The 20,660-nt window shown below is 39.6% G+C and overlaps 1 protein-coding gene across 1 annotated transcript in view; it reads right to left on the bottom strand.

The window, feature by feature from the left end:
• camta1a (calmodulin binding transcription activator 1a) overlaps positions 1-20,660 on the bottom strand; it is a 443,175-nt gene that overhangs the window by 247,435 nt on the left and 175,080 nt on the right. The window contains exon 4 of the mRNA XM_067371128.1: positions 3,410-3,477. Within this exon, the coding sequence (XP_067227229.1) occupies positions 3,410-3,477 (68 nt within the window). The remainder of the gene's footprint in view (positions 1-3,409; positions 3,478-20,660) is intronic.

The raw sequence follows: 20,660 nt of genomic DNA, 5'->3' as shown, positions 1-20,660 counted from the left end.
TCCTTTGACAGCCAATCAAAATAAGCCAAGCAATGGATAGTTTTCTCAAGGTATTACAGACCACCTGACATGGTTTGCTACAGCACTCACTATTGCTGGTAGGCAGTGTTTAAAAAAAATAAATAAAAAGAAAACTAAAAGAAAATATTTTTGTTGAAGGTACACTATGTAACCTTTTTTTTTTTTTTTTTAATTAACAAAATTCAAATAATCAATACATCATAAATCCTTCTTCCTTTACGCTGATTATCTATGGTTAAGCCTATTGTGTATATTGTTTATATAAGTATATATAAGCTCATAATATATATAAAGTGCTTATATTTAACACCTGACGTGATGGTTTTTGCAGTAAGTTGTGTACTCGCCCACGTGTGTCTCGTCATATCTGTAAATAAAGAAAAGTTGCTCTGGCTATTTTGACACATGTATGGTGTGAGTGTGGCATAGGTTAGTTAGTTGTCACAACAACAAGTGTATGTCATGTAGGATGACAATCTTTTTAATGCATTTTAAATGTGTATATCTGGCTTTATCTATTTATTTATTTTACTTTTAGAAGTGCACTAGAGGGCTTTAAAGCTGCAGGACAACAAGACACAAAACCCTACTTTTTATTTCATAGGGTCTCTAAAGGATCACTGTCTGGTCACCATTATGAATCCAAGAAGACCTGAGCGTTTGCTGTAACGGCCGCTACAACATTGCACTGCATACAGCGCACACAATAACTCCTCCCAACTTCCTTTTAGCCAGTGATAATACACATTACTCAGTGCAGAGCTGTAATGAGTGAGTGGAGAGAGGTACACTTTATTCATGGGCTCATTTTTTGTGTGTTGGAGATAAAAAGCCGACGGGGTGCTCTTCAGCTCATCTCTAGCAATTACACAAGGAAATGTCTTATAATTGGCTTTTGCTTTATGTCCAGCCATTATCAATGTCCCTTACAGGCAGAGAGAAAAATTGGGTGGAAGTTTGAGTACTCAAAGTCCATTTGCACATGAATTAGGATTGTTAATTTGGATGTGCAAAACTACATCTTTCAAAAACGAGTTTGTTGGCTGACTAATTTTTCTTAAGGAGACCATGTATACTGTAGGCTGGCCTCAATCAACCCAATTGTTATGGGGTGTTTGTATAATATATGTTCTTGCTTCTTTCAAATCTGGACAGTTGACACGCAGTCTTAAAAATGCAGAGTTCGTGGTGGAAACAAAGATGCAAAATGTGATGCAATAGTCCATACAATAGCCATTTCATTGGTGAAGACAGTGCTTAAACTGGATACATTTAAAACTGTGTAATAGCAGATAACAGCACATAAATTAAAACATCACCAAATTATATATATATAAAAAAAAAGATAAATTAGTGAACCTCACAAATTGACAACAGTTGGTCATGGGAAAGAGAGAGAGAAAAAAACACTGTGTTTAATATACTATGAACAAGCGTGAAAGATGCCAGGATCCCTCGTCAGCTTTGCTTTTTTTTTTTTTTTCTGTGCCGATGGCGGCCAGCACTTCCTGTGCACAGAATGGAGGAAAGCAGTTTCCAGTCTCTGGCACTGAGTAGAATGGACTCTGAGCTGTCTAATAGTATAAGATCTGCTCTCTCTAATTGGGAGAGAAGTGGGACTTCCTTCTGGAAGCAGGCGGGAGATGGAGAAAGCACTGTTCTGTTTCAACAAACTGGCTAGAACAGGAGACTGGAGGGCTTAACCTGAGGCTAGGAAAAACAGACCGAAGAAACACACGGACTTAAACCCTAGCATGTACACACAGATACACAATATGCCCACACTATAAGCTTCTTAAAATATTACACCATAAGAGCCCTGACACTGTGCATTGGAGGATAAATTAAATGTAGTTTTTCCCCAAAATCTCCCCCACCTTCAAGTAACCTTCTTTCTCTTATCTCTTTTTAATGATTGGTTACATCCACTGTATGTGCAGAGTGAGTTTTACTCTTGAGTACAGAAGCAACTCTTACATTGTGTACTAACCAGGTGCGTTAATTTCCAGGGTGGAAATTTTTTTTTCTGTTCTCACTGAAAGTGAATTACTCAAAAAACACATTTAACTATATTTATTATGTATTAGAAATGTGGAAAAGAATTTTCAACCAATGATATTTTTGTATTTATTTTGTATTTTTTATAGTAAATGACAATTGAAAATATTTGATTTTAGACTGAAATACATCACAGACATGTTCTTGAAAGATTTTAAGAGATTCACTCAATTACCACCAGTATGCTTATTTATGAAGTAGTTAAAGGGATAGTTCACCCAAAAATGAAAATTCTGTCATCATTTACTCTTCCTCAAGTTCTTCCAAACATGTATGGATTTTTTTTCTTCTGCTGAACACAAAGTAAGATATTCTGAAGAATGTTTGTAACCAGGCTCCTTCGAGGCAACACTGACTTCCATAGTAGGGAAAAGAAAATACTATGGAAGTCAATGGTGCACCAGAACTGTTCAGTGTCCCACATTGTTCAAAATATCTTTCTTTGTGTTCAACAGAACACAGAAATTTATACAGGGTTGGAACAACCTAAGGTTGAGTAAATGAAAAATTTTCATTTCTGGGTGAACTGTCCCTTTAAATGAGAGTACAAATTCATCTCCCAAATCCTGCTGGCCAGGATGGGACAAACAGCCAGCGTGGTCACCGTGGCAACCTCTGTCCTGTCTAAATCTAAACCATTTTCATCAGCAGCATCATTGACGCTGGATAAGTGGCACTCCATTACAACTCAAATCCACCACTGCTGGCCTGGCTTACAGCCAGAAAAGTCTATAGACAGTCTATTTAAAATACACAAATCCTACACTTGTGGGATCTGGGAACATGTAAATTCACTAGAGCTGCTTCAGACCCCAGGGTAAGCTATCACCCATAAACCAAGATGACAGACTGATTCAGGTGCATGCGCGCATACTTTTGCTAACAGACATGACGTTCACTTTTTCCCTCTTCAGTGTCAGTCAACACCTACCATCTACTTCTGCGCAGTTAGACACCTTCAGCTCACACATCCATTTATTAGAGGACGTTTAATTTGCTGTTAGATATGAACACATTACCATCACACCCACAGAAGAAATGAGAGCAGAGCATCGAGCTAAGAGCTCTGCTAATAGGCTATTTGCAGTTATTATAGTCCTCATTAATAATCCATTACCTGTCAGGCTAACTCCTAAAAGAAGTAAACCTTTTGAAACTGCCATCAATGTCCACCAATATCAAACACCCAACTTTTAAGATAACAGCAATCCTCAAGTGGGTCGTTGGGGGAATCTCCAGCTAATGGCTTCATTTGACCATCACGGTGATAAAACCTGGAATTCCGGGGAAAGGGATTTCTAATGGTTAGTTGATAAATGGATACGCTTACCTTGTTTTAGGGGATGTTGTCAACCATTCTTCATGCTTTTCAAATGTAATCAAGTATGCTGCAATTTCCTGTCAAACAGACAAGGCAGAAAGATAGGCAGGTGTTACTGTTACATAATATCAACAGCTTTTTAACACATTAATAAACTGAAATGAATGGCTTGTAAAGTGCATTTACAGAATTAAACATGTATTATGACAAAATAAGCTTTAAAAATGTGTGTAAAACATAGCCATCACAGTCATGAGTTCAAATCAAACCAGTTTACGATCGTATTACACTCCCGCAAGCTCGGGAACAGCGCCTTGGAAATTGCATTCAGCAGATTTTGTGGACATATTTGCTCCCTCTTTGTCTGAAGCTCACATTATACTATAAGAAGACGTGAATGACATGAATACCTCCTTTACAGTGGCTGTTTGATTGCTGCAACAAAAAAGAAATCGTTTCTTGGGATGCACAAGAAGCATGACAGCAGATGATGTGATTTCTGGTACCGATGTTAACCCAGTCATCAATGTCATCCAACAAAAGAGACAAGTGGATGAGTGAAACGTATCCCATCATTCCTTCACAAAGCTAATCATGGGAAATGAAAGCAGACCGAGTACTGACAAGCAACCTCATGATTACCTGTGACAGCCAGCCATTCATTTCACACCGAGGGCATTTGTCATACAAAGACAGCAGGAATACGGAGGGACACAAATGATGTTATCAAACAAGAGTCCAATTATTTCCTGAACTTCACGTGTTGTTCTTGGTAAATCAAGGTGAAACAGAATAATTTTAAGAAAAGATTTGTAAAGACTTGCCACAACATTGCTGACAGAGACTTCAAGAGCATTTCTGCTGAAGTGAAGAGCAATTGTTTATTGAAACTTTTCTATGTTTTATTTACCTCTGAGTTTCAGGCTGTTTTAAATTAATGCTACAGGCAGATTCAACAGACTTACCACAGGGTGAAAAAAATTATTTCATTACAAGTCATATATTTTTCAAATTCAAATGGGTTTTAATCTCATTGAAATCACTTAAACAAAATATCTCACTCTTAAAAAAAACTGTCAATCAATAAGCTTACTTTCTAGAACATTACACCAAGCGCTCTACATAATGTAAATCCATCACACTGCAATCAATTTCAATATTCTCCTTGCATCTGAGGTTGACAAGGTTTTATTTACTAACCTAATTAAACACTGTAAGTCTATCAATAATAGCCCAAATTCTACTCGATTCCCAACAACCAATGGTATTCAGATGCCCTTAGGAAGTGTAATATATATTTATAGTCAGTAACTCTACGGTGTAATCCTGTCACAGTTGGCAGTAGAGCCATCCCTCGAGGTACCAGGGTGCCAAGACTGGCAGTGCCCACACAGAGAATGCTAGAGCTGGCGATAGCCTGCAGGTGCTGTCTGAGAGATAGCGCCTTTCTGATTAACGTTCTGCCCTCCTGTCATCAGGGCCAGAGGGAAAGAAAGAAGGACGAGAGGAACAGGCTGTGGAATATGACCATGGAGAAGTGTAAGACAACCACTCCATAATGAAAAATATATTCTTGCCTGGCATGCCAAACTGAAAATGCTACAGATGAGCTACAATCTTTTTATTTTGTATGTGCTGTAAGTTGCAGTAACTACACTTGCACTTAAAGGTTTAGTTCACCCAAAAATGAAAATTATGTCATTAATTACTCACCCTCATGTCGTTCCACACCCATAAGACTTTTGTTCATCTTCGGAACACAAATAAAGATGAGAACGAACCTCATTTGTTCTCACACACATCAAGCAAACATGCTTGAGCTTCCGTTTACCACAACTGATGTGTGTGTTGATGAATGTTTGAAAATTTGGGCTAAAAAGAAAAGACCAGGTCTAAATGCCCTCTGAAACGCATTCGAGACGGATTTAAATCTGATTGCTCAGACCACTTCAGGAGGTGGTCTGGGACGCATTCCAGTCAAAACTTAACAGGTCTAAATGCATCTGGTTGTGGAAACCACATATATAATGAATAAAATAAAAAATAAATGTGTGAGAGCATGTTATAGGCTAAATAACACGTTATAGCCAGATACAGCGCTACTGCAGCACGTATCGCCGCATTAGAGTAGCTGAGTATCTATTCAGCAAGACAACGTGCAAACTGCAGAAAGTCAAAATGAAAGTAAGTCACAGGCGCTCAAAAAACAATCATATGAGACTAAACTAATGAGACTAAATGATCTTACCAGTGCTGTGGCCACGCTCTCTCCTATTGCGGTCTTTGATTTTTAAATTAGCTGATGATCAATAAAACGCAACTCATATTTGTTGCTTTCGGTGATGTGAACTCCATGAAATCTGCATGTAGCACGGGAATTGAAGAGCGGATTTATATCCGTTTTGCGGAGACACATTTATGTGGCCAATTGTAAATGCAATCGTTTTTTTTAATCAGATAGCTATCCGATCAGAGAAAATGCATGAAGTGACCAGGTGTAAACAGGCCCTTAGAAGCATCAAAGTGGTAGTAATGTAGTTGTGTATGGAGGGACAGAAAGCTCTCAGATTTTATCAAAAAGATCTTCATTGGTGTTCCAAAGTCTTACGGGTTTGGAATGGCATGAGGGTGAGTAATTAATGACAATTTTCATTGTGGGTGAACTAACACTTTAACTCGTTTTGCTAATGAAAAGAAAGAAAACTTCATCTTACTAAACACTCAATCAAAACAGCAAATGCATGTAATTTAGTTAAGAAAATAAAATAAGTCTATCTTTGGTGCACAGGGCTAATTTACCATGGTGCTCATGAGTAATGTTTGTTTTACAAGCCAGAGAGATAGCTGGGGGCGAAACTCCTTCATTGACCTTGAGGCCCATTTAAGATTCTTCTTCTTTATCGTTTTCCCATTAAAAGTCAACATGCCAACCTCAGAGCTGGGGGGATGAGCCGAGAGGCCCGGTCCAGTAAATAAAAGGCAAAGTCGGCATCCCCCACCCACTCCCCGAACAGATGTCGAGGATTATTCCAACCCCCCAATCAGCCATAAAGGTGCAATAACCTTACGGCAAAAAACAAACAAACAAAAACAGGCAAAGAGCCATTAAACAGCTGCGAGAGACAAAGTTTTGTGTGGTGTTATGAGCGGCTAGTTCTCATCTGAGTTGATTTGGTGCAGATGTCAAGATGCTGCAACAGAGTTTGGCAATCAGCTACTGACCTCATGGCCAGCCCTACAATCTGAAATGTTCTACTTGTATTGCTGTTGGTTTCATATGGCTTTATAAAACTTTTATACCCCTTTCAAGAAAAGTTTCAATTGTAATGTGGTGATTGATGAAACCAAATTTCTTCATTTTAATTAAGAAATCAAAGTCTATAGAGGTGGCACTGTAAGAGCAAATGAATAGATCTGGGAAAAAAATTACATCAATGAACTACTTACAGTTTTGCTTATTTTTTTTTTATGTTTTTTATATGTCTATGTGGTGTTTTCAATACGTTTTAAGTCAACAACATTGCTGAGTATTTTCTCTTTAAAACTATAGTGATCTAAAGTTTAAAAAACATGGTTTTAAATTGCTGGTGTCTGTGATGTCACAAACTACCTTGTAACCAATCACGTCAGTGTGCCGGCTGGCTTTAGCATATCATTAACTGACCACACAAGGGAGTCTCAAAAGAAGCCAGGTTATCCCGGATATAAAATATCGGGTAGATTTAGCAATATAGCGGGTGTATGATATATATTACAATGTGATGATGAATGTAACGAGGTTAGTAGATATGGGAAGAAGGAGGCGGGAACCGGCGAACATTCAACCAAACTTTAATATAAAATAAACAAACAAAACGAAAGTAATGCCGGCAGACCCTCGCGGACGTCTGCCGGCCACACAAACATAACAAAACATAAAATAAAGTCCAGGCCTGGTCCTCTCTCGTCTTTCATTGTAGTCGCTCCTCCTTTTATGCCTCCGGAGCTCCTCCGTGAGAGACTCGAGGCCGGCACGCCTCGCAGGTGACGCTCATTATCACTCGCGTCACCGGCCTCGCGCCGTTCCCTCACGGCTCTCGCCCGCCCTGCTCGTCACATACCCCCAACGCCCCTCGCAGGCCGGGGGGTACCTCCGAGACTGCGCTCTATTCCCCCCCCGGGCCTGTCTCGGCGGCCGCAGCACCTGGGGGTAAGGACAGACGAGACGAGAGAAAGGAGACGGAAGCAAGGGGAGCGACAGGACGAGAGAGGGGAGAGAGGAAAAAGAAAAAAAAATTCTTGGTCCGGTTCCCCGACACACTGCCGCTTGGTCCTCAGCCTGCCGAGAGGCTCTTCTTCGCGGTGCCATGCGGTGGCACTGGACGCTCGGTGGACGGCCCGATCCTCGACCGCCTCCTGGCGGCCGGCGATGGCTCCTCCGACTGAGGGCAGCCGGCAGCGAGTCCCCCGTTCCCTGCTCCTCCCCTTTATGGCGGACGGCAGCAGGCTCCGGCCCACGGCGAACGGCGGCGACTCCTCCGCTCCCTCTTGGACGGCAGCCACCCCACCTCGTCCCAGGGGCACGGCCTCGAGCTCTCCGTCCCACCTTTCACTAGGCTCCAGTACCACCGCTTCGGGCAGCCTCTCGCGGTCTTCACTCCCGCGCTGCCCGAACTCCGCAGCACCGCGATCCCCTTCAGCAGCGAGGGCTCTCCGACAGCATGTCCCTCCTTCCTCCCGGGTTTCGGCACCAATGTAACGAGGTTAGTAGATATGGGAAGAAGGAGGCGGGAACCGGCGAACGTTCACCAAAACTTTAATATAAAATAAACAAACAAAACGAAAGTAATGCCGGCAGACCCTCGCGGACGTCTGCCGGCCACACAAACATAACAAAACATAAAATAAAGTCCAGGCCTGGTCCTCTCTCGTCTTTCATTGTAGTCGCTCCTCCTTTTATGCCTCCGGAGCTCCTCCGTGAGAGACTCGAGGCCGGCACGCCTCGCAGGTGACGCTCATTATCACTCGCGTCACCGGCCTCGCGCCGTTCCCTCACGGCTCTCGCCCGCCCTGCTCGTCACAATGAACTATATGCCTTTCTCCATTGACGTTCTGAGTTGTTCAAAGCGTTTCTAAGGAAATTGACTTTTAGAAGGCAGCTGTCTGACTCAGAGATGGCGAATGGGAACATGGTTTGTGTAGCATTAGCAACACATTTTTAACCATTTGATAACATGGTCAAGCAAAAGGGCTAATAATATTAGTTACCATTATGTGTCCAACGTTGTAAAGAGTGATTCCATTGTGCAGCGTTTACCTCAGTAAGTTGACCGAGTGGATCTCTGAGCTGCTTTGACTGAGTGGAGGCAGGGCTAATTTGCATATTCATGGCTCTGCTTATACAAGAATGAGTTTTAAGGGATAAAATGATTGACTACAGGGGGACTTTAAGTCAAAAGGTAGCAAATAACCTTTATAAACCAAGAACAATGTGCCACAGAGCTAGCTGAACATGCGCCTGACATCTCTGCACCGTATTCTAGCATTACTACAAAGGAGAAGAGGACCTTGACATTGGAGAGTCTGTAAAATCCATGTATCAGGAGCTTACATCAGAAAAGCTGATTACTGAGAACCGTGTCTACGCGCACCTGTTTAAAATGCTCTTAATATGCTAAATGGTGTCACCTCTACAAGGAGAACTAGCTCACATGAAACACAGCCACCTTTTTTCCCCATGTCCTCTCCTGTTTCTGTCTCCATCTGAGGGCAACGTGTAAACGAGAACCTCTGATAGGCACATCCCTGATTCAATTTTGAAACGCCTCCCTGATAGGATACCGGACAACAACGGCCTCAATTTTCACTCAAACTGTCACCGCTGACAGCTAAAGCAAGAGGGTCTTTTGTGAACATAAGAAAACGTCTGGCAATTTAAAATAAAATATGACATGCATATTTCCCTTCCTTTGTTTCTGGTGTGGAAAATTGACACAATAACAGCATAATGCAAGCAAACACAATTTTGCCCAATTCTTCCATCCTTTTTAAATCAAAAGGAGACAGAGAAGCAGCTCTGATAAATGCAATTCCCATCAGATTTCTCTAGCGCACAAGACGCGGCTTGTATTGGCAGACATTTGATGAGGTGTTTGTTCCAACGGTAGTATCTGTGTCCCTGGCTGACCCACGGCGTGAACATTTGTTGTCTCTACCTTCTGCTTTTGATGCTTAGATTGATGTGGGTAAGGAGAGGTGTCGAAAGCATCTAAATTCATAATTTGAAGTGAAAGGGCTGATTACTTAAAACGACGATAGACATTCCATTAAAAGCAGAGACAGGCATTTCTCTTGCACTGTCAGACAATTGTCTCTTAATACCATCCATAACGCATCTCCCTGTTCCCAAGATCCATTGAGCATTTGAGACTAAAAAGCTCATAGACACTCAGGGGAACGAACTCCTCTATTTGAATACTAATATTCCATTAAGTCAAACACGGCACTTTGGGACTGTTTAATTTAAAGGCATCTATGTCTGTGAGTGTGAAACAAAAAAGTGACTTGATCAAATGGATTCATCATTCAGAGCGTGAGTTTTCATGGGTTGTGCATATGTCAACCTCATTCTTTCAACCCACACTGTTTTCCACTAGCACTTCCAGACTTCATTGTACTTCTTTGAAAAGACTCCTATACTAAAACACACTTTCAAGCTTTCTGCCGCATTCTACTCAGTTATAAAGACACAAATAAGTCCTAGATATAGTGGAGTGAGTAAATGGGTTACAGAGGGCCTTTACAGTATAAGATAAATGTTCTTGAGAAACAGATGCGAGCACACAGGATATTTGCTTACTTTATATAGAACTGTATGAAATGATGATGCATTCATTAGATTGAATAGTGAATAAAGAGAAGAATAAAGTACAGTGGGGTCCAAACTTCTGAGACCAAACTGAAAATCTGGGATTCAAAATGAAATTAAATGAAATGCTGCTGTGGAATTCATGCAGCTGAAGTGCTGCTGTTGTAGAAGCATAAGAGGGACCATGAAAATACAGAAAATCTGAAATTCACACAATAGGATTTTTTAGAAAAGAAAATTTAAAAGAGTAAAAAGAATTAGGCAGAATCAAATAAAATATGAATTTACTGCCATAATTTACTGCCAATAATATGTAATCATGTTATCCATAAAAAAAGTAACCAGTCTGATTAGGAGCATTTTAAAATGCAATTTAATTTAATTACAATTAATTTTTTTTATCTGATCACGTAATCCAGATTAATCAGTTACTACCAAGCACTGTATATACAGTATATATATATATATATACACAATCCTCAAACTTTTGGTGCTTGATATCACTCAATATATGATTCTGACCTTGTTCTACACTTGACAGCAGGAAGTCTGTGCAGGAGGGGAAGATGGATATGAGGGAATGGGGGGCAGGATGAGTCTCTCAACTGATTCTATTCCCCATGATACCTTGTTGTCACTGGAAAGTGAGGTCATCTGATATTTCCTGCAGGGCAACCCATGAAACTGACCTGGCCAGGGCAGGGTGCAAATGGATTTGAGGGAAACCGGGGGAGAGGATTGAACTACCCAGGCATCCCTTAGGGCGAATTGAAATGCAATTAGACATAGGAGAGAGTGATACGCAGGGAGGGACAATTGAGGAGGGAATGGGGAGATGAGAGGATAAATGAGCGAGAGTGGGAGAGGTGTGAGGGTAAAACAGTCGAACAAGAGTCAGCGGGGATGAGAAAAGGTCAAGGACTCGAGAAAAAGCTGTGGAGCACCGCTTCTCTCACATAGCTCATTAAAAACAAGCACATCATTGTAAGACTGTTTACACACTTCAGAAGAGTGTGCATTAAATAAATGAAATGGATAAGGTTGATCCTGACCTGTTATCAGACACACTGAATACTCCACTGTCCAACTCCACTAGTTCACACTGCCCAAACCGACGGAAAAAAAAACAAGAAAAAAAAAAAAAAAAAATCAACCGTTGATGTTTTTTTGGATCAGCATGTTTTGTAAGCTTCTGTGAGATTATCTCATGCTGTTGCGCTTATTTGTTTTGATTTCTCCACGACAGACTTTCACACACACACACACACACACAGACAGTCAATATTACCAGTTGCAATTTATGCGAATGTAATCATCAGAATCATTCTTGGTGGGCAAAATTTCGGTGATTCCCTCTTTCTTTTTGGGTGGATGGAAGGATGAACTTTTTGAGCAGAGTTGCCAGGCAATGTCGCTGAGCGATGATGCTTGGGCACTTTCCCATTGAGAATGGCAAACAAAATTCAGATCTAAAGTATCCAGATGGAAATTTGTTGCCCATTCTCAATGGGAAAGTGCCCAAGTATCATCGCTCTGCCTGGCAACATTGCTCATAAAGTTGCCCCATGTATCATCATCTTAACAGTCAATTTTAGAATGTCTGAAATGTTGTCGTTTGTTGGGATAACCTTAAGTTTAGAAGTTTATGAGAGTCATGCTTAGAACAGAGCATTCAGTGAGCTTTATATATATATATATATATATATATATATATATATATATATATATATATATATATATATATATATATTTTTTTTTTTTTTTTTTTTTAAACACATAAGAAATATAATTACTATAGATACTTTATAACATTCACAAGCAACCATTAATCCTACAGATTCTACACTGTAAAAAATGACCGTGATTTTAACAGTAAAAGACTGTAAAAATGTAAAAATGCTGCCTGTGAAAAACTGTCAATTGGTTTACAGAAATAACTGTATTCAAATACGGTGAATAACTGTAATAGATCTAATGGTACATTTAATGTAATTTTACGGTAAAATACCATTAAATTCACAGTTTTTGGAAGTGAAAAAAACAATTCTTTGTCAAATTTACAGTGTAAAACCGTAAATTGACATTCCACAATTTCCTGCGTGACACTTCACATTTGATGTATTTTCGTTGAAATAACTCTGCTTCTTCCTAGTTTTTCTCATTTTTTTTCTAATCAGTTATGTACATTAGGGTTTTATGTTACATCTAATGTTGTTAAATTAATGTTTATTGCATTTTTTAAATTTCATGCATGTTACCATGATGGTGTTTAGTGTGTGTGTGTGAATGACACTGTGTGCACCTTCTATATATTAGTATTGTCCTCCTCAGCTTGTGGAAAAGCTGCTTGTGTTGAACTTTGATTCATCATGTGACATTTGTGAAGGTACAAAACAGATATTAGTACTTCATTAGGTTGGTAAATTAACATTATATCAGTTAATGAAATACGTTATTTTACCGTAAATTTAACAGATTTTTTTTACGTTGCTACTGTATTTTTTACGGTAAAGTTCTGGCAACCTGGTTTTTTAGGGCTGGGACAATACACAGATTCTCAATTCGTGATACAATGAATCTGGATCTATCCTGATATTTACTCTCTAGAATCGATTTTGCGCTTAGTTTTAACAGCAGATGGTGCTCTAGGCTAACCACACACAAATGGTCACGAAAAAGAATGCTGGACAGTGATTGTGCGTTCGGCTGAGTCATGTAAGTGGTTAAATAAACTTGAACTCGGCTCAGAATGCTTTTATGACGTGAGATTAATGTAAACAGCCCACTGCGAACACCCTTGTAATTCAATTCAACCTTTTCAAACTTTATGAATGATTATTTTAGGTTTAAATGGTGTGTGCAAAGGAACTAGAAGTAAGCAGAGTACGGGTGTTTCTAAAGCACGTAGTGCCATCTGCTGTTAAAAAATAAGCTCAGAATCGATTCGAGAGAGAATCGTGATACATCGGAAAATATCAGAATCGCTCCAGATTCTTTGTATCGAGAATCGATGTATTGTCCCAGCCCTAACAGATAACTTTGAAAACAAAAGACAATGGGAAAGTTCGAAAACATTCAAGAGGAATGCGAGTACATCCAGAAAGTGCAAAAGGCCTGGAGAAGGCTACAGAGGGGGAAAGAGGAGGGAGTAAGAAGAGAGAGCAAACAACAAAAGCACTCTGACTCATGACAGCTGCACTTGGCATCTGCTGGCATAGTGTGGTGCTGTTCTACGAGTCCCTGAGCAGGGTTAAAAAGCTTTGCTTTCCAGTCAACCACCTATTAATCCCTGCATGCAGTCTCCTTGGGCAGCCCAAATGAGGAGCAGGAATGGCACTCGCAGCCGACTCTGCGTTATGGCTCCTCTGCGCGCGCCCCGCCACGGCCATTCAATACTCATGATGCTCGGTGCCGCGCCCTCTTTCAAAGCTTTTGGCCACCAACCTGCCGACTCAACAGAAAGCAGTGGGACGTGGAGTACCCTGTAAACAGGTCTGTAGGATGCGCAGAATCCTGTCAGCATGCTCTGGATACATCTGGTCTGTAACTGGGCAGGAAGGAATCCATTTAGTGCACAGAGTCATCCCTCTCTGCTCATTTGAAAGTCTCTTCAAGGCCCTTTGCCCTTTCCCATAATATGCTTTTAAAGGGTGTGGGCAGATCATATCTCTTTCCCAGCACTGGTCAGACAGACAGCCAGTCTTAACCACCCAACAGCCTACATTATATATACAGTTGGGCCGAGATCAATTCTGAATTGATCCAGAATAGCTTAGATGTTTTCCAGCTGGTGGTCAATGTTTGGCTTGGCATGCTGATTCGCCTGTGGTGCACCTCCCAGGTCCCAGACACTTCGAGGCCTCTCGAAACAAATTATCCCCATCTCACAGCACTGAATCCTCCCCATCAAGGACTGAGTGAGTGGCTGAGCTCCAGCCGTTCTGTCTCGGCCTTCTGTTTCCCCAGCGCAGCCTGAGTGGAGGAGGAGGATGTGTTGTGGGAGGGAAGTGTTCGCACTTAGCGAGATTGTTTTGCTGCTAGTGCCAGGTCCCACTGCATTGGATGGAAATGAAACGGCTCTTTGAAGGGATGTCATCATTTAGAGAAAAAAAGTAGAGATAGTCAGCATCACCTCCCCCCATAACATCTCCGCTCTGACCGTGATAGCTCAGCCTTGGCTATCCGTGCCAAGGTCTGTGTATAAAAAGTGTGTGATGGGACAAGCAATGCTTTCGTCTGTTACAACAATATAATGTCTTTGAATTATTGCTCAGCAGATATCAATATATGTGGTTAAGATTAATTTGATTACATGCTATACTGATTTGGTTTGAATACATGCTGATTTTAATCAGCATAGCATGCATTTTTAATCATTTGACACTCCAAATAATTATATTTTGGAACAAGCTGCATTAAAACAAACCTTGGCTAAGAATTGCAAATAAATTGACAATTGTCAAATGTAAATAACCCTAACCCTAACAAAGTTATAATGATAAAAATAATGACAGAAGTATAAAATGATTGATCAACTGATAGACAGACAGACAGACAGACAGATAAACCAATTCTGAATTCTGTCCAACCCTGTAAAGAACTATAACTAGAGTTGAATGTTCTGGCATCACAGACTTCAGGGTCTGAATGATAAATCCCTGCAATTCAAATTTTATGTGGTAGGAATGAAGGAAGAGGGGAAGTTAAGTATGCCCTCTGCCACCTGCCTTGGGCAACAAAGCTCAGACACACATCCTTTTCCTTATCCTGCTTTTTCATGGATGTGGGGGAGGATTGAGCAGTTCTTCGGCTGGGACACAATAGGATACTATATTCTCCCATGTGGCAACGAAGAGGCTCATTTGTAAATGTCGGCCATTCGCTTCCACTCTCACTAGCTCCATGGGGAGCAGCCAGGTTCACTTCCCAGAGTCCTACGGCGCTCTCCTCCAATCTGCCCTCTCATGTCCGTGCTTGGAGCCTTCTTCATCATCCATACAGCAGGACACCTCCCCTTTCCAGCTTCCCATAAGCCACCATCCACCCAGCAAGGGGGCAGAGTGATGCTTTCATTACCACATGCAGGATAGCCCGTCTGCCATGGCTATACAGAGAAGAACAGGGATCTTCCTCAGGACAGCTATTTTTTTTTTTTTTTTTTTTTTACAAGAATCATCGATCAATTAAAAAAAACTTAAGTAAATTGCATCAAATGAATAATTAAAAATAAAATATCAATATGTGCTCCGAAAAAAAGTCAATGAATAAAGACAATAATGATAATATTAACATATAATGTGGCTATATATATACATATATATATATATATATATAAATATATATATATATATATATATATACATACACTCTCACACAGACACTAAATAAATAATTTTTTGTAATTTTAAAAGAATAAAAATTAAAAGAACTAAAGCCATCCTAATGTTATGACACTTATCTAATGATATTTCAGTACATCCAATGTCCTTTTGAGACATTCGTGACTTAAACTGCCAATCAACCCTTGAGTGAGTTAATGCTGGTGGCAGCGCCATTCCAAGTGTGAGACAGACTCATTTTGGGGGATCATGGGTGTAGTGGGAATTAGAGTAAGAAGTGAGTCTAATGCAGTGTCACTGAGTCTCATTGACGAGAGTCCCTATGGCGCACATGATGTGTGAGAAAATAGGGCGAGAGACAAAGACACCACGAAGTCCTGGCACACCTGATCATTCACACGACTCTCACAAAGCTCTCTGACAGACTCCAGACTTGAATTTGCATTAGACTTGAAACATATTCTAGAGAATTTTTTGACGACTTGACCAAGTAAAGGGGTATTTGAGACTCAAATCAGTTGCAAAAAAAAATAAAAAATTCCAACAACAGCTTAGTGATTTATCAAAAAGACAGGCATGCAATTAGCCTAGACCTACACAACAAGCTAAATAATGCTAGCTGTCATCTTCTAAATATGTAGTGCTGTTCACAGTGCTGTAGCAAGTTACCCATCTTATATAGTTCATTATTTTACAAATCTCCAGGCATAGACTTGAATCCATGCATATTCAGAAATACATATTTGTTTGGTAGTTGGTAATTGTTTCCCTCTAAACCACTGTACTGTCACTCTGTGTTCAGGAAAGCAAATAAGAACTGTATAATGTAAGGCTGAACATTTTATGTGTATAGTCTGCAAAATGTATTTTAATAGTGGTGGTTGCTTTGAGCAAATCCGTAACCCTAAGTATTAACCTATTTCAAATCGCATGACATACTGAGGAGACGACACGCTATGAAATTTCTTATAATAAAATGATTTCATTGATTTACATGTAAAACAATGACTTGGACTCATGTCTGGTCTCAGCAACTACTCTCCACCTCTGGAAAAAGGAGCAGGTCTATTAGGCTGAGCCTCTACTTTCGTGCACTTTGCCAGCCTGTTTATTTCAGAGCCCAGAATCAATTAATGCTGGAATTATCCAGTGAATTCCACTATTCAGCACAGCAAATGACTGGGGCACCCTTGCGTGAAACCAATTTCGAACTTTCAATTCGAGGCGTGCCCACAACCACCTACTGGGCTCTGTGCAAAAACGAGCTTCACTTCGACTGTCCTGCCAGTGCTGGTCACCCGTGCAGCCCAACACGTGGTTTGTGCACCGCTCCGCTCTATAAAGAAACAACACAACAAGGAAAAACAATGCAGACACAGGGAAAAGTAAAGTTTCTTGAGTTAAAATCAATCCATTAGCATTGGGAGAAGAAATGTCTTCTCAATAAAAAAGATGTGTCTAAAACTACACTGACAGGAAAAACATGTTAGGAAATTCATAGGTTCGGGGATAAGAGTTATTTCAGCTCAACAAAAGTTGTGTTCTACAGAATAGAGAAATACTCTACAGAACTAGATATTTTCAAAACTGGCTAGTTGTGGGTTGGCTGAATCAGATTTTATGGAAGTTCTGTGTAATTTGGCTAGTTCTGAGCTTGCTTTTAAGAGAGGCTTCATATATTCTCTTGTGTTCAAACACCTTGCAGCAACACAATGAAATAGAACAGAACTCAGGTTTTTAAAAGTTTAGCTATATTTAAAGGAGTTAAATATAGGTAACTGACAGTGTTTTAAAAGAGAATTAATTTAAAGACGCAGTATGAAACCATTAAAAATATCAAAACTATCAAAGTAATATGCTTTTTTATGATTAAAAAGTCCTGTGATACTACTACTAATAATAATTTTTCCTTTAAGAAATAGCAAATAACAGGCATACACTGTAAAACGAGAAGTCTTTGAAATCACAGAGGAGCCGGCAGGCAGGGTACACTCTCCGTTCAAATTAGCTGGTCCACCTAAAGTGAGCTTTAATAGAGCACTGAACTGAGTCCTACTCATCACTCAGAAGGACTCGTCTCTCTCTCTTTTTCTTTTTCTTTTTCTCCTAGTGTTGATCCTGCCATTGTACTGCCGGGTTTGATTTGTCTTTGAGAGGGAAGGCTTTAATTGAAGTGTGTTTGTGCTATCTAGTGCATCAGTCAGACTGCCTTTGTTTGACTATCAGAGTGCTAGACAAGCAGCCCACTGCCTCTGCCCTCTGTCCCTGCTTTGTGCCGAGATCATGATAAAGAGACAGTGCGACTGTGAAGGTCACACTAAAATGGAGTCAAATCCAGCAAAATCTCTCCTTAACAGCATTTACCTTTCGAATAACATCAAGGCAGAGGCGATGGCCTGCCTGGGGCCATTAACGTCACTTCACTTCAGTTCAGAAGGGTACTGTTAGATCTTCAACAATATTCATTGAAATGGAAAAAAGTTCATTCAAATGGTTCAACATGCTATTACAAATTCTAATAGCAGATTTCCTGCAATTGTTGACCAGTAAAGACTTTTCCAGACATTTGTGATGACTGGATAATGAAAATAAATAATTTTATAGTAATAAAATGCAGTGCTCTTAACAAGTACACACTGTACCTTATATACTCATAAAGGGTGCATATTAGTACCCTAGGGGTGCATATTTCTGCTAATATGCAACCCTTAGGGCAAGGTAAGGCATAAATATATACTTTTGAGGGTCCTGCCCCAGTGGCTAATGCTATATTTTTTCTGATAGTGTGCAAATTTCTATAACTTTAATATTTAATTAAGTTTAATTAAGTGTTTCTCAGATCTGAAACATTACAATGTTAAATTCCCTCCCATTTCCAGGTTTTCCCTGACCATGTAAATACTGTAACAAACATGCTTATCTGCATTAGTCTCTAAAATCTGTGAATATCAGCATATCAGATCAGTGTAGAGCTCGTATCGGACCAGACGCGACTGGATCAATCAGACAGATGGGTTGATGACCTCTTCCTCTGTGAGTTTACATTTTCTTTTAGAAGTCATCTCCCTTATTTGTTTATTGACCCACAGCAGCTACACGATCTTCATTAGACATGCTGCTAAGCTATTAATTGTCACCTGCTTCCATTTTCTCCCTAGACGAAACTTCAATGGGCTTTACCATGGAGAACAAAGGAGCCATGTTTAGGTGTTAATAAGAAACCATGTCAGGCTCCAACAAAGCCACCTCATGTCACAGATATCTGCAGGAGTAGAGATGTGAGGTGGAAACTAGATGTCCCTAGGCTGGAGAAGAGGGGACAAAAAGAGGAATATGCTTCTAATACATCATCCGATCTCATTTACAGATCATTTACCTGCAGTGGGTTTCAGCCATGCATTTCATCATATCCAAAGGACATGGTGGTGGCTACACCTGTTTAGCTCCAGCAATGCGCACAGGCAATGTTGCAAAGCCTTATCATATTCTATTTCTTTCATTTTTCTTTTTGCATTCCTTTTGCCAGGCTAAAAAGGATGACAAATAGTCTAAATAAACCAGATTTGCAGATTTTTCCTGAAGGAAATACCTGTACATGCAAAGTAGCACAAGAATAGTGTTGAGGTTTTTTAAATAAGCTTTTGGTTTTTAATAAATGGTTACAATAAAATATATGCAATGAGAATGAATCACAATTCAGTATGCAAACATGTCACTGTTGGTTTCTAAATAATCTCCATGTAAATTAATGTAATACTCTTAAAGGGATAGTTCACCCAAAAATGAAACTTCTGTCACAAAAACTGGTATGACTAAATAAGCTTGTATTCTAAAGAACACAAAAGACAATATAAATAACACTGAACCCCATTGATTTTCATATGGACACAGGGCAATTTTTCAAAATATCTTCTTTCATGTTCGACAACGAAGCAAATTCATACAGGTTTGGAATGACACGAGTGTGAATTAACCTTACATTAACCAAAATTACATAGGACACCTAAGACTGACATTATCAACACATTTGCGATGGAGACTGTACATTAAGCAGTGTAGGGGAAATAGTTAGGGTTAGGGTTTAAGAACAAACCCCTAACCAGAATATTTGAGGAGTATCAATACATAGCTGCCTTGCAAGCACTGTAATAAATAAATCATTGAGTACAAAGATGAATTTAGGAGTGAGCAGCTGCCAAGGCGTAATATAATTCATGGCCATGCATCAATGTTACTGGCAACTGCTCCGGCACTATAAGGCAAAACTCACAGTGCCAGGTGCAAGCACATCAATCCTCCTCATCATAGAACAGCACAGAGAAATAAAAGAGAAAGAATTCTCTTTTTATTTACAAGTGATTAAAAAAAAATAGAGATTTGCAAACACAGAGAGATACTTCAACTACTCTCTAATCTCAGGTCACAAAGCTCCATGTCAGGTAATGTTTCTCAATCTGTGAGTAAAACCCTACAGCTCTACTCTGATAGAGTGATGAACATTAGAGGAAAAAGGCAATGGTAAATGAAGACCAAATCATTAAAATGTGAGCATAAAAACTTTGAAACGCATAATATTGCAACCACTTTTATTTTATTTTTTAGCTTCATGTTGATAATTGTGCATAATATTAAGGATATTTCTATTTACTTTATCAAAGTAATTTTGGTGATTTGTCGAGTCACCACTGGATATGCAGTGTAAAATCTGGTTCTTGAAGCAAAACCAGTTAAGAACTCGATATGCTCGGTTCACACAGCAGCAGAATCTGGTTGTCAGTTCCAAATTTCAGGTGATTGTTCTCTAACAGAATCACATTTAAAAACCTAAACTGAACACAAACAGAAGAAGAAAGAAATAAACATTAGTATTAACCAAATGATTTAAATTATTATTAAAATAAATTTGGCATGAAGAAAATTCAATCTATGTTAGGACCATTAAAAGACTATTTATCTGTTTTTTTTTTTGTTTTTTTTCCACACAATGAAAACATTTTCAGTTTATGTTACAATGACAGTGCCAAAAGTCTAAATGGTCATTAAAAAATACATTATTTTCTTTAAACAAAATATC

Source organism: Chanodichthys erythropterus, chromosome 20 (genome assembly GCF_024489055.1).
Source record: "Chanodichthys erythropterus isolate Z2021 chromosome 20, ASM2448905v1, whole genome shotgun sequence".
Classification (NCBI taxonomy): Eukaryota; Metazoa; Chordata; class Actinopteri; order Cypriniformes; family Xenocyprididae; genus Chanodichthys; species Chanodichthys erythropterus.
This window is presented reverse-complemented; position numbering and strand designations above follow the sequence as displayed.